This window comes from Helicoverpa armigera, chromosome 19 (assembly GCF_030705265.1).
Source record: "Helicoverpa armigera isolate CAAS_96S chromosome 19, ASM3070526v1, whole genome shotgun sequence".
Classification (NCBI taxonomy): Eukaryota; Metazoa; Arthropoda; class Insecta; order Lepidoptera; family Noctuidae; genus Helicoverpa; species Helicoverpa armigera.
In genome coordinates this window covers 4,586,117-4,599,031 of record NC_087138.1, presented here as the reverse complement: position 1 = coordinate 4,599,031, position 12,915 = coordinate 4,586,117, and the positions used below count along the sequence as shown (strand labels likewise).

The 12,915-nt window shown below is 36.4% G+C and overlaps 2 protein-coding genes across 10 annotated transcripts in view; both read left to right on the top strand.

The window, feature by feature from the left end:
* Positions 1-12,915, top strand: part of LOC110372955 (E3 ubiquitin-protein ligase goliath) — a 470,889-nt gene that overhangs the window by 267,362 nt on the left and 190,612 nt on the right. The window lies entirely within an intron of this gene.
* LOC110372992 (paired box protein Pax-6) overlaps positions 1-12,915 on the top strand; it is a 48,614-nt gene that overhangs the window by 4,439 nt on the left and 31,260 nt on the right. For 2 of the 5 annotated variants that reach the window (XM_049841326.2, XM_049841325.2), the window contains exons 2-4: positions 1,910-2,036; positions 2,653-2,818; positions 7,214-7,394. In XM_049841326.2, coding sequence (XP_049697283.1) covers positions 1,943-2,036; positions 2,653-2,818; positions 7,214-7,394 — 441 coding nt within the window. In that variant the 5' untranslated portion in view covers positions 1,910-1,942. The remainder of the gene's footprint in view (positions 1-1,909; positions 2,037-2,652; positions 2,819-7,213; positions 7,395-12,915) is intronic. The other 3 variants (XM_021330063.3, XM_049841327.2, XM_049841328.2) reach the window with 3 other exon arrangements.

Genomic DNA, 12,915 nt, shown 5'->3' with positions numbered 1-12,915 from the left:
TATCTTTGATCTTCATTGGCTATAAGCCTGACCATGGCAAAACGATACGATGATTATTTACCTACATATTAGCAAAAAGGCATTAGGTACATATTTATTCGTAACAATTGCCGAAATATTTCAGACGACATTTAAATATCATCACAATCGAACTATTTCTGCTGAAAAATTATTGAAATTCATCTCGAAGTGTCTTCAATAAATCAGTTACTCTCACAAATGACGTTTTAATATACTGAAAGTTACTCTCCTCGAATGTATATAAAACAATTTCTTTATGGTTCAACTACCTACTAGTTGGATCTATCAATCCATCAATTTACTTCTCATCATCAACTAGGTACTTACATTAATTTTATAGTTACTGATTTGTTATATGGATGTGTTGATTGTATATTTTTTTTCCATTACAATTAATTTCTACAACATGTTTATAAATGGTTTTCATCAGCTATTACTGAAGCTAGCTTACCTGTTACCTATAGGGACGGTATTTGACAACTATTAAAATTCAACACTGAAGAACTGTGAAAAACGGTTAATTTCTATACAATTTGTACGCAAGTGCAGACTATGATGTCACAGATTTTTCACATCAAGCTGTATAGTTATTTTCCTCATACGAACAATGAAAAACAAAAATCTTTTTTTCATGGAATTTTAAGATGCTTTACCAAATGAATATCATAAAGTTTCTTTTTGAGTATTAAAGAATTCAGAAATGCCCGAATATTTTCCCAAAATTCACGTTACACAATGCTAGCAGACCCTCTATATCAACTTAATCTTCACGCTTGGCAGAAGAATGGTGACGGCATATACCGTCACTGTAGGATGTTCCATGCCCACAACCCTCCCCTCTGATAATCTTATAATCACCTCTTACCCACGGGACTTGGAGGGTGTTTTGAGACTGTGGTGGGAAGAGCCTAAATATTTACTACGACTGCTAAGGTCCATCTACTACGGTAATATACAATTTCGTGAAATAACGTTTAGGTACTTTGAAAATTGAATGTGAAAACTGAGTTGTTTAAAGAAATCTGACGTTTATGTTGTCGGTGAATTTGAGCCTTAGGCTAAGGGTTGTTTGCTCTCAGTTTTTTTTACATGTTAGCTATTAAGCTTTTCTTTGCGGTTTCCGTTGTGCAGTTGAATTATCGTGCAGTCTTTTTCTCAGTCACACACATTAAATGTATCTATACCTAGTTATTATAAGCATGTGCAGGCTTTTGAACATATATAGTTACTAATAGGTACTGCTTTCTGAAATATTGAAAAAAACAGTGTTATTTCCACTCTGTGTTTCGACTACAATTCAGGCCTGTATGGTTGTTTTAGTTTAGGATATGTGTTTTCGTCGTATCATTCAATAACTTATTTGTGTAGGAAAGCACTTAGCACGTATATTAATCATCAGATCAGCCGTCGCATTGGCTGGTTTTGGAATCTGGCATTTAAGCTAAAACGCTCGAAAATAAATCTTTGGTTAAGGAGAAAAACCTAAACAAGTACATTCGCTTGTAGCCTTGTTTATATTTGTTTTTCCAAGTGGTTTTGACACTATTTACATCACTTTTCTTGTGACCTTTGACAAGATTCTATGATCCGTCTAACCTTTTAAGATTTCACAGCGATAAGGATCAAATTTTCGACGCGCTTAATAGTTTAAATTTTAATTTTTTAAATGTAAATATAGATTTAGTTTATTTTAAACTATAATGTATAGTTTTTGAATAATAAATAAATTAATAAACGAACACCTTTTATTGGAAAAAAAAAATAGATTTCTTAATTAACATTTCCGCTGAACGATGGCGACTGCTTAACCTATCAAACAAAAAGAAAAGAGGTAAAATACTTCATCACCAACACACCTTAACCTATCACCCACGTATCCTTCTCCCAGGTCGTCACCATAGAAGAGTACGGGGTATACACGATGCTGCCGGCGCAGCAGCTTCCAGCCATCAGCCCCTGGCCTCCCGACGGCAACCTGCTGGACCGCATGGACGACCTGGCGCACAAAGGTAAAGGTAATGGTGACTGCCATGGCTTCTTCTTTGTACGTTAAGGTTTATGTGCTGAGCAGTAGAGAGTGGACTTTCAAAGAATGTTGTAAATGTGATTTGTAAAATGTTATTTTGCTGGAAAATGGTTTTAATGTTTATTAAGCTGGTTTATAAAAAGACTTCGTAAACTTGGTTCTGGCGCAAACCAGATCTAGAGATGATTGAAATACTGCCTCTACTGCAAAGTACAGTGTATACATTTATAGTTTCAGTATTTTTTATAAGCAATTTAAAGTTTTGAAGAAACTTTTGAAAAATCTACAATCCCACCTTTTGTGATATTCCTAGAATATAGACAGTAAAAATAACACATGTGAGAAGCACCTGATTGCACTTTATATTTCTTGAACTGTCTTCAAGCGCAATCTCACGCTTGAGAGCCTTGATTTGTTGTAGTGCCATCATATATAAGTGCTCTTCCCTAATCTAGGGAAGTTCCCAAACCTAAAAGCTGGTAACATCGTAGTGAAACATCCAAGTAGAAAATAGAACAGTACCTATAAAAATTTGCAAGGCCAAGAGCCCATCACGTGGTCAAGACGCGTGATTAATTGGAGTAAGAAGTGGTCTGGTGCGGCAGGTCACAGCGGTGTTAACCAGCTCGGCGGGGTGTTTGTAGGAGGGAGGCCGCTGCCAGACTCCACGCGGCAGAAGATCGTGGAGCTGGCGCACTCGGGGGCGCGGCCCTGCGACATCAGCCGCATCCTCCAGGTCTCCAACGGCTGCGTCTCCAAGATCCTCGGCAGGTCTGTATAATCAGTTATGTTGTATATTAGAAACCTTGTAAGGGTTGCCCATTTAGCGACAGAAGCTAAGTATTTGTTCATGGAATGCCATGTACGTACAGTATAATCTGGGATTAAGAAGATGAGTTTAGTCTTTTTAGTCAGGCTGAAAGAACTAGTTTCAACCTTTTCAGAAATCTTAAGGGTCGTTTTGTAGCTAGCACACAATCAGTGTATATACTGTGTGTAGGGTTTGCTCTTATATACGGGTAATAAATCTAGTTCTAAATAATCAAAAGCAAGACACAAGTCTGAACCAATCGCTATTTGCCTCATAAGTCGTGTTTTATACAACACCGAGTGCTAGGAAAATTAACTCCAATACCAACTTGTTTTGCTTTAAACCCATACGCTACACAAAATATGTCTCTGCAAAAAAACACCTCAATACAAATAAATCCGATATCCAATGCAACGGGTAACATAAATAATTATTTTTAATTAAATACGGACATGTAACCGCAAAGTCATAGACCAAAAAAACGCTTGACGTTAGCTAGATAATAGTTCTCAAGTTACCCGCCCGTCACCTTGTCAACCAGTCATGGTTGATCCATGGGGCCGGTTGAAACAGTCTGTAGATATTTTGCGTAAACAACAAGGTTGGAATCTAACATAAATTCAGGATAATGTAGTATGTTGTCTTTTCCAAAAATGTGGGTAGTCTTTATTTAAATATATTATTATGAAAAAAACCAAATTCCCAAATCATAATGTTTCCATTTGGTGATTTAATCCAGGCACGGGAAGTATTATCCTCGCGAACGGGGTGAAACCGGGAGAAACTACTGAAAACGTCACATTTTTGTGTAAAATGTTCGCAGTATCTGTGATTTTGTCATCGGTCGGGTTATACCGCCATCTTGAAAAAGTGTCATTCTTTGTTTACCTTTTAGCTCTTGCTTCCGTGGATAGAGTATAGTATTAAATAAATAGACCGACAATTTAGCAGTTATAATCGTTACTATATTGCGAATAAACCCAAAGCAAAGCAAAGAAAATTCCAGGAACATTATATTTTATATTATATATTATATTTATTTTCATATTATTTAGAGGTGTCCTGCCTTACATGTTTTCCACTCTGTCACTTTAACCTATGGAACTCCTAGCCACAACCGCGCTATTAACTCCTTCCGGGTCGTCCGTTGTGGTAAGATGTTATGAGGCGAACATTAGGGATATTCATAACTGAATTTGTCATAATATAATCTTATTCATTTCAAGTAAGTTTACCTCAAAAAAACAGAATTTGGAATTCAATTTTTTTATGTTCAAGACAACAATTTTCAAGTGTACATTTGAAAGCAATGTACATTTTTCAAATTGGTTCAGAGGCTTCTAAAATTAGCGCGTTCAAGCTAACATTCAAAATCGTCTCCATTATTTTAACTTATCCCGACAACAGTAAGTAAACATCTTCATGCCTCGTTTACTTGCATTTTTTAACAAACTTCCCAGAAAGGATAAGGTTCTCATTTCGGACGATAGTCCTATTTTTTCCGTTACGACACTCTTCCATTTTCAAACCTCATTCAATACAAACTAAACCTCTTTACATACCTACTCTATATCCATAGAGAACAGTTCTTTCCTAGGTTGTGGTTGATCTCTGGCTAGCTTGCGGTCACGACCAGTTGCCGAAGGTGTTCCTTACAGCATACCTCGCATAGTTGTTATAGTTTATAGTTCGTTCAGTATTTATATGTAGATACCGTTGTGGTTGAGCGTTTAGATGTGGAGGTAGGTTGAAGGTGGAAAAGGAAATAGGGAAATGTTTTGTGGAGTTCTTTAATTTTCTCATTGAATATCAAAATAAGATGCATTGTTTACACTTATATTATAAAGTTCTTTTTATTTTTTTATTATAGAGTTTGTTTGCTTAAACGAGCTAACCACAGGAACTACTGGATCGATTAGAAAAAATATTTCGGTGTTAGAAAGCCCATTAATCGAGGAATGTTAAGGCTACTTTTTATCAGTTTCCACGGAGTAGTTCCCACCACAATCAGCTAGTGGAAGCTAGCCATAATATATTATGTCAAATGACAACTTTTTTATTCTCGTAAGAGCTGTGGCACTCATAAAAAACATCTAACCAACTCACAAAATATATACTAGCTGGTAGCATAAACGATTGACGTCATATTTACCAAAACAAGCCTACTACTCCGGACATCAATATCAATAAAGTCGAAAAAAAACTGATATGAATAACACTTCCACTACCAAAAAACAAAATTAAAAGTCTTCACTACCGCAATATAAAACGCGCGACAGCTGTCGTGCAAAGCGAATAAAAAGTGCACTTACCTGGCATCGAACCTGACACCGGGCACTCGCAACCCGATACCTCAGTCTGGCCACCCCCTAGTGAAGGGTACTAGGACTTATCATACTAACTTTTACTCGCTGTTTCACCTGTATTCTGCCAGCTTAAGTTGTGACAAAAATGTCGACATGGCTAGGAAGAATGGTACATGACGACTGTCAGTGAACATTTGGCAGTCGTTACTAGTAGTCAGAAACCAGTCTGACACCAGTCTTACCAGGGGTTGCCCGGGTAACTGGGTTGAGGAGTTCAGATAGGCAGTCGCTCCTTCTAAAACACTCAGATGCATCCGGTTAGAATAGATGCGAAAGGACTCGTGTGATGATGTATGCGAGATGATGGCATATAGAAGGGTATGGAAGAAGAACATATCCTGCGCCGATCTCAAATTTAATTGGAAGGCATATTTTTTTAGTTACCACGGCATGACCAACTGAAAACAAGTAACGTTATTCCCGTCTCTAAAGCTTACAAGTTATTCTGTAACCCACACTACATAAATAACAACATTAGGAATAGTTAAGTCATGTCAACCGCAGTGTCTGCGCAAAATGATCCTCAAACATCCAGGGGAAATCCTTAAACATCCTTAAAAAGTGACCTAAACTGTACTTTTCACTTAGAATAGGTATACAAGAACTACCACGTTATCAAAGTATATATAATGTCGATGACGTCGATACACGAGCTAGTAAAACATTTATGAGCTGTTTTTTAGTTTGATAAATTCTACAGAGTACTTCATCCTTATGCAAGCATATATGTAACTTCTTAGTAAGACTACAGAAAATATGCACAAATTGGCACACACCCATTAAGTATCATGAGTATATCATGAGATTTGATTTGATAAATCCCATTATATTGTAAATCTTCAAAACTACGCGACCGATTTTTTTAAGGGAAATTATAAGTGTAGCCACAAAATTATTCATTGAACACATGATTAAAGTTCTAATTTTATAACTAAGCAACGGGGAAATGACATAGCCTCTAATAAACTAATTCGTCTTTTTTACAACGCCAACTAAATATTCTATAGAAAGCTTCAAGTAAAGATCATCAATTATTCTGACTTGTCCTTCTTATTTATACATTGTCATCTAATTTACTAACTCGGCATCATTTTTAGTATATTGCCATTTACAACCTTCAATTAAAAAACATTGTATTAAAAATTGAAGTTAGTGACGAAAACGAATCGCTGCAAAACCGACTCCACGTAGTCTTGTCTGCCCTACCCCTAGAGTGCAATTTATAAATACCGCGCGTAGGCGCGGAGGGGCGAGGCGGCTTGCGAGCTGAGGCGCAGGTAGTTTCAACGCTCGCCGTCGCGGCTGAGGCTGGCCGGCTCTCGGCCAGCAAGCCGAAGCTGCGGTGGTGAGCGTGAAAACCATCTGCGACGATAAGCTCGCATGGGACCGCCGGAGCCCAGCAGCACCGGAGCCGTGACAGAAGCGATGCTCGCTGCATGTTGCTTGCTTACATTTTAAACGTACTGAGTTAAAAAATTAGAAGCTTATTAAATATATTTTATGATGTCATTTAATAGTATTTTAGAAGTTTACTGTTAGAATGCATGCTACAAATTTAGATGCTAAAAAATAACCATCATGCTGAGTTGTATTTAGAGTGGTTTACTAAGAAGATAACGAGTGGCTAAGATAGTATTACTTAGATGCTCGTTAATTGTGGCTGACTTAGTAATTTAGAAGGCAACATACATTTATGGGGGCGAATAATGATATTAAAAAAAAGCCTGTTTAATTAGCACCCTTTTTTTAATAGATAGAGGTTAAGAGGAAGGTTTATATGCATACATACATTAAATAGTGGGGAAGTACTGTTATCTCGTGCGAAGCCGGAGCGTGTCGCTAGTTTCTTATACGACAAATCGGAAAGTTCTGAACTTTTATCCTCTGATATTAGTATTTCAATTGAAACTCTTTCACTACTTTTTTACCCGACTACCAAGGCGCGTAATATCCTTTTGACAAACAAATTATCAATTTTCCCCATTACAGGTACTACGAGACGGGGTCTATTAGACCCCGAGCGATCGGGGGCTCAAAGCCTCGCGTGGCCACCGCCGAGGTGGTCAGCAAGATAGCCCAGTACAAGCGGGAGTGTCCCTCCATCTTCGCGTGGGAGATCAGAGACCGCCTGCTCAGTGAAGGAGTCTGCACGTCTGATAATATACCTAGTGTGAGTGACTTTTTGATTATTATTATTTTATGAGCCCATATTTTCCACTAATGTGGGTATAAATGGTGGAATAGGTGGGAACCTAATTAACGAGCGCCAACTGTCAAGGTCTTAGGCAGCTTGAATCCATCCACATCCCGCGATCGCCTTGAAATCTATTCTTTAAGGTGTAGGTACCTACACTGTTTTATATTTAGTAAAGGTTTTTATAGAAATAAGTAAAGAGGAATCTTTTATTATAACTATTGGCGAACATTTTTTTATGGTGTATAATTCTAAGAAAAATTGAGACAGAAAGCTATAGGTACAGAATATTAAGTATAGCTACTCTGTGTAAAGCTGATTTGGTAACTGAAAAATTATATAAACATAACACAAGAACTTTCCACTGAAGTTTGAATCCCTAAAGATAAAAACTGCACACCTAAAAATTTTTATAAACACCTCCACGCAACCGTACCAAAAATATCGAGATCAGACAGACGAACAGTTACACTTTACCGAAACGCCTTTCAGAAAGTATGAAAAATACGAAAGGGCGCCTCGTAAAATACAATGGGGTATGCACCACCCCAGCTTGGCTGCTATATACAGGGTGCTATAACGCCTTATCTTTCCCCGGCACTATACAGGACTCCCTTCCCCCCAAGTCCCCACCACTTGGTGGCAAAACAATATGACGTTATAACTTTTTTTCTTCATTTTTTTCCCTTTTTTGAATACGGGGACGCTCCCTACTGGGACATCCTTTAGACGTCGATACGTCTTCCGTTATAGAGGCTGTTCTTTACTGGAAAATATGTAAAATTATATATTTTTTATCACTGTTTTGGTGGTAAAAATTGAATACCTAGTTAAAAACTGTGCGCTTAAAATTTTATATTTTTCCCGCAAGTACCCATTTTTTTTTTACATACCTGTATTTTATTTATTTACAATATTGTACCTACTGTATTCAGAAGTTCCTTTGATTTGATATACCTAGCTAAAAAATCTTTGCTGTAAGTACATCATTTTATGTGGCTCTCAGTCATTAAATATTTTGCTTTATCAAGTGAATGTTAAGAGCGAAATACTGTCATGAATGCTAACCAGCCATTTACCTAACTCTTTCATAGTTATAAAAAAGCTACAAAAACATAAAGACGCTATAAAAGTTAACGTAGCGCAAAAGATACAGTAATAACCGAGAAACTCGCAAAAATTACTCTGTCATTTTACGACCAGGACCAAGACTACTTACAACACCCTTTAGCTACAAATGTCGCCCTCTCGAATACTTAACATAAATTAATTAAGATATTCGCGCAATCATCCTGTTGGTGACGGTTTTAAGAAAAAATGAAAGCACATTAAGTACTCTCACCGAAGGAATATCGAGAAAAACATAAAAACCGAAACAGAGGGGAAATCCTGAGACGGAAATACATATTTTTAATGAGAGCGAAAGAGTTGGCGAGCTATCTCTTTTTTCTACCATCTATAAAAGGGGGAAGACGGGGCGATTTTGACACGACATGAATAAAGAAAATATGAAGGCTTTTGTTGCCGTAAAAATTCCAGAACAGGGGATAAAGTCTTTAAGTTATCAGAGGGTACCGTTAAGGATCGTGAATATATGTATAGCCAGGTAGGCATAATACGGCGTACGAGGGCGTCTGATGTCTTCGTATTTATCGAATATCGGGTTATATTGTGTTTACGTGGATTGCTTAAGAGGTGCTTACCCGCTGAATATATTAACGTCAAGAGATCGATTCGGTGGCGAACCGTCGCGTTTTATTAACCCGACGAGAAAGGTGAACACTGCTTTAAATTATTAATATTCTAGTTCGTTAAAACTTTGCGTTGTTAAGTGCGATCGATATGGAAAAATATGTTCGTATTATAAAGAGCTTAAGCTAACAAAAGGTCTGTAACTATCGCTAAGTCTTTGCAGTAACGACCCTCGACAAAAAATGTTGCGTTACTAAACCTTGTTAACATTCATGCTGCTATTAATTCTACGTTGCACTTTAAAACTGCATCTTATACTTTAGTTAATAAAGTCTATTTTTATTTATTGTTGTGAAATAATGTGGTGAGAGGGTCAATTGTCGTCACAGGGTCATATCGCGTCGAGCATGCGTTCCCGTAGCAAATCACTTCCGGGCCACTAAATCCAGGCCAAATTAATGCATTTAGCACGCTCCCGGGCCCTTTAACTGGGGATGACAACTTTATTTCATTGTATCGCGATATTTTCTTGTCACTTTAACATCAGTGACATGGACATTGTGATTTTTTGCTGTTAATGTCGACTTTTGGTTTAATGATTCATATTTCAAATAAATGGTTGGCTGTTGAAATAAAGTTTAATCATCGTATTTAATGTGATGCTTTTATTTTCAATGCTCTGCAATTTCAAAAATAGTTTATGTTTAATTGTACCTACAAGTTATAAATTATTATTGAATTCTGGTATAATCGTAAATAATATAATACATCTTCACATAGGTCTGTACGTTTTTACATAAATAAAAAAACTAAACACAATCTATCCATTAAAATCCACATACAAGTTCCAATTTCCACACCATAACAAACTCAATAAATAGCTCGTTCAGAACACTGATTTAAAATATCATTACGGCTCATATCTGGAGATTCGGATCTCAGGGGGCCGGGAATATATCGGCGCGGCAACAAATTGTAACAAAAGCAGTCCGGCAAAGGAGATTATCTGAGATGACGCGTGCCGTGCACGTGACATGCATGTGGCCGATGATAGTCACATCCACCCTATACTTAACGAACCAAGCGAATATACACTTTAAAACGTTGAGTTAAGGTTCATTTCTGTTTGGTGGGAGATGAATAGTAAAGTCACAGTCAATGATAAGCAAAAAGAGTTTTTATTTAAGCATGTTAAGGTAGATTTTTGTGTGTAAATTTTTTATATAAAAGTTACTTAAAACTAAGAAGTGTTGGAGGGAAATTAATACCACAATTCAAAGGATTTAAGGCTTATATTGATGTTGAGTGTGTAATCGGAAGAGCAAATAAATAGAAATGTCGGTTGTCTGTCTGTCCTGCGCTGCTAATATTGTTGTCACTTGCAGAATACCTTTGGGGTATCATGGTACCCCAAACTAAACATATTAGTATTGTAAATCGCATTTGCAAGTATAAGTTACAATATTTAGTGTTTTGTTTTGAAATACTTGTTCAATCGTTATGTACCTAAGTGACATTGACTATCAGTACAACTTTTTGAGGACAGTTAGAAATGACATACCTAAGAAAATGAGGTATTCTTTACAGAGCTATGACTTTTAAGAAAACCTATTTATGTATAAGTATAGATACTTATAGACTACAAAGTATAGATTTTAGTTACGTTTGAGAAACGAGGAAAACCGAATTGACTATATCGGCTGTTTATATTTCTTTTGTTTTTTTTTCGATAAAGAAATGATCTCATTTTATCACACACAAAACCTAACCAATTCTACCTAGGACTTACAAACGATTTCTACCAAATACTTACACCACAGACTTAGAACATTTCTACCAAAACCTACCACCCACGTACCTTTCTCACAAAGATTCAAGCCCGACATATTAGTACCCCTTCAACGAGTTAATTACCAGGTTTGTACTCAATATAATGTAATAGCACCCCCCCTCGCCTCATCCCCCTCACACCCCCCGCTGCGCAACACGTGTGATACCAATATGAGGTATTAAGTGCCTATTTATTAGGAATTTCTCATTTCAATATGTGGGTATAAATAAAGTGGGAATTTTTTTAAGTTTTTTTTCCGTTTTTCATTTTGGTTTCTTTAATATTTTGGCGATTTTAAAAATCATAAATAGAAAACTGACTATATTTACCCTATTACTTTTTGAGATCGTTTCAAATAAGTTTTCCTTTACAAAGATATTAAACAGAGATAATTATTTTCATATTATCATCGTACTCGTCGATACTGTATTAGCAGTAGGTAACTTATCTCTGAAAGATTATTTTACACCAAAACCGATTGTCGATTGTTAAATTCAAAACATACCAATTTAAAACAAAACAACGCATTTTAACAACAGTCATACATCAACAGTTAATTCAGCAACTGATGTTTAGAATTCAATCTATTCCATTAACACAAAATTCCTCACATTTTTAACCTATAAACTAACATTCCCAACACACTAACACATCAAAATAATTGGGTCAATATATCCGAAAAAAAAAAATACAAAATTCTTCCCAAAGTACAGTGGGCCGAAAATTATTGACGTTGTTAGCTCGCCGGCTTCGCTCGCCGACTTCGCTCGCTAGCTTCGCTCGTATAGGGTGAGTATCGGAGCGAGATAAGTATCGTTTGGAATCGAGTCGCCACGTGCGAGCAAAGCCGGGATATGCAATTTTTATATTATCCTCCTCTTATTATTATTGCTTCACAATTTTAGTGTTGCAAAGTGTTTTATTGTGTGTAATTTTCGGAGGGTTTTGGTATGTATGGGAAATTGTTTTTGAAATTGATTTTTAGTATGTTAAATAATATATAGGTATAAGTATGATTAATATAAAAAGACCTTTTAAATCACATTTTTCTTATTATTCATAACTGACCTTTTTCCCGGGGTTCACCCGCGTCCCGTTGGAACTACTGCCTTTATTGGGATAAAATATAAAATATGTTTCTCAGGAAGTCTGTAGCTTTCCAACAGTAAAAGAATTTTTCAAATCTGTTCAATAGTTTCTTTAGAGTACAAAGAAACAAAAAAAATGTTTCCTCTTTATTGTAATAGAGTTAGCTCTCCGGTTTCTTCCACCTCTCTTGTACAACTAAATCTTCATACTAAAATACAACAGTAAACCAAATATACATATTTGTACATATACGTTATACATATCTACACACACACATTAGTAGGTTTGTGTATTAGCACAAAATCCCATCGCTGGCGGTCCGGTTCGGTAGAGTGATGCTGATCCCAAGCATAGATACCGCAGTACAGATAGCATTACCACTTATTAGTAGAGAAAGTAGATATTAATTTAATATGCAAAGAAAAAAAGGATTTATCAAAGAATTGGCAATGATTGAGTAGTTGGGTAATTTTTTCGGAATATTTTAGTTATGGAGTAAGCATTAACTTACTAAGAGAAACCCAATGCAAAAGCGTCGAAAGCGTGACCAACAGATATACATGAAAACAATTCTGAAGTTTCCTTTTACATATTTGTCAGTAAAATATCTCTATGTTATTTTTATAACAATAAATAAGAACTATTTACATAGTTACAACATACAACCTTAAATAACTTTACATGTATGTAAATACAAAAGAGAAATGACAAAGGTTGAGGAAATGTTCTGAAAGGTACTTAAGGCGAGGAAGTGGTCAACAATAATTCCATAACCGGCACGCGCATCTAAGGCGCCAAAAGGGGTCGGAGCGTCTGAGCGGGGCGAGGATAACAATACGCGCGCTAGCTTATAACTAAAAGTCGTAAGCGACAAAATGGTTTTGT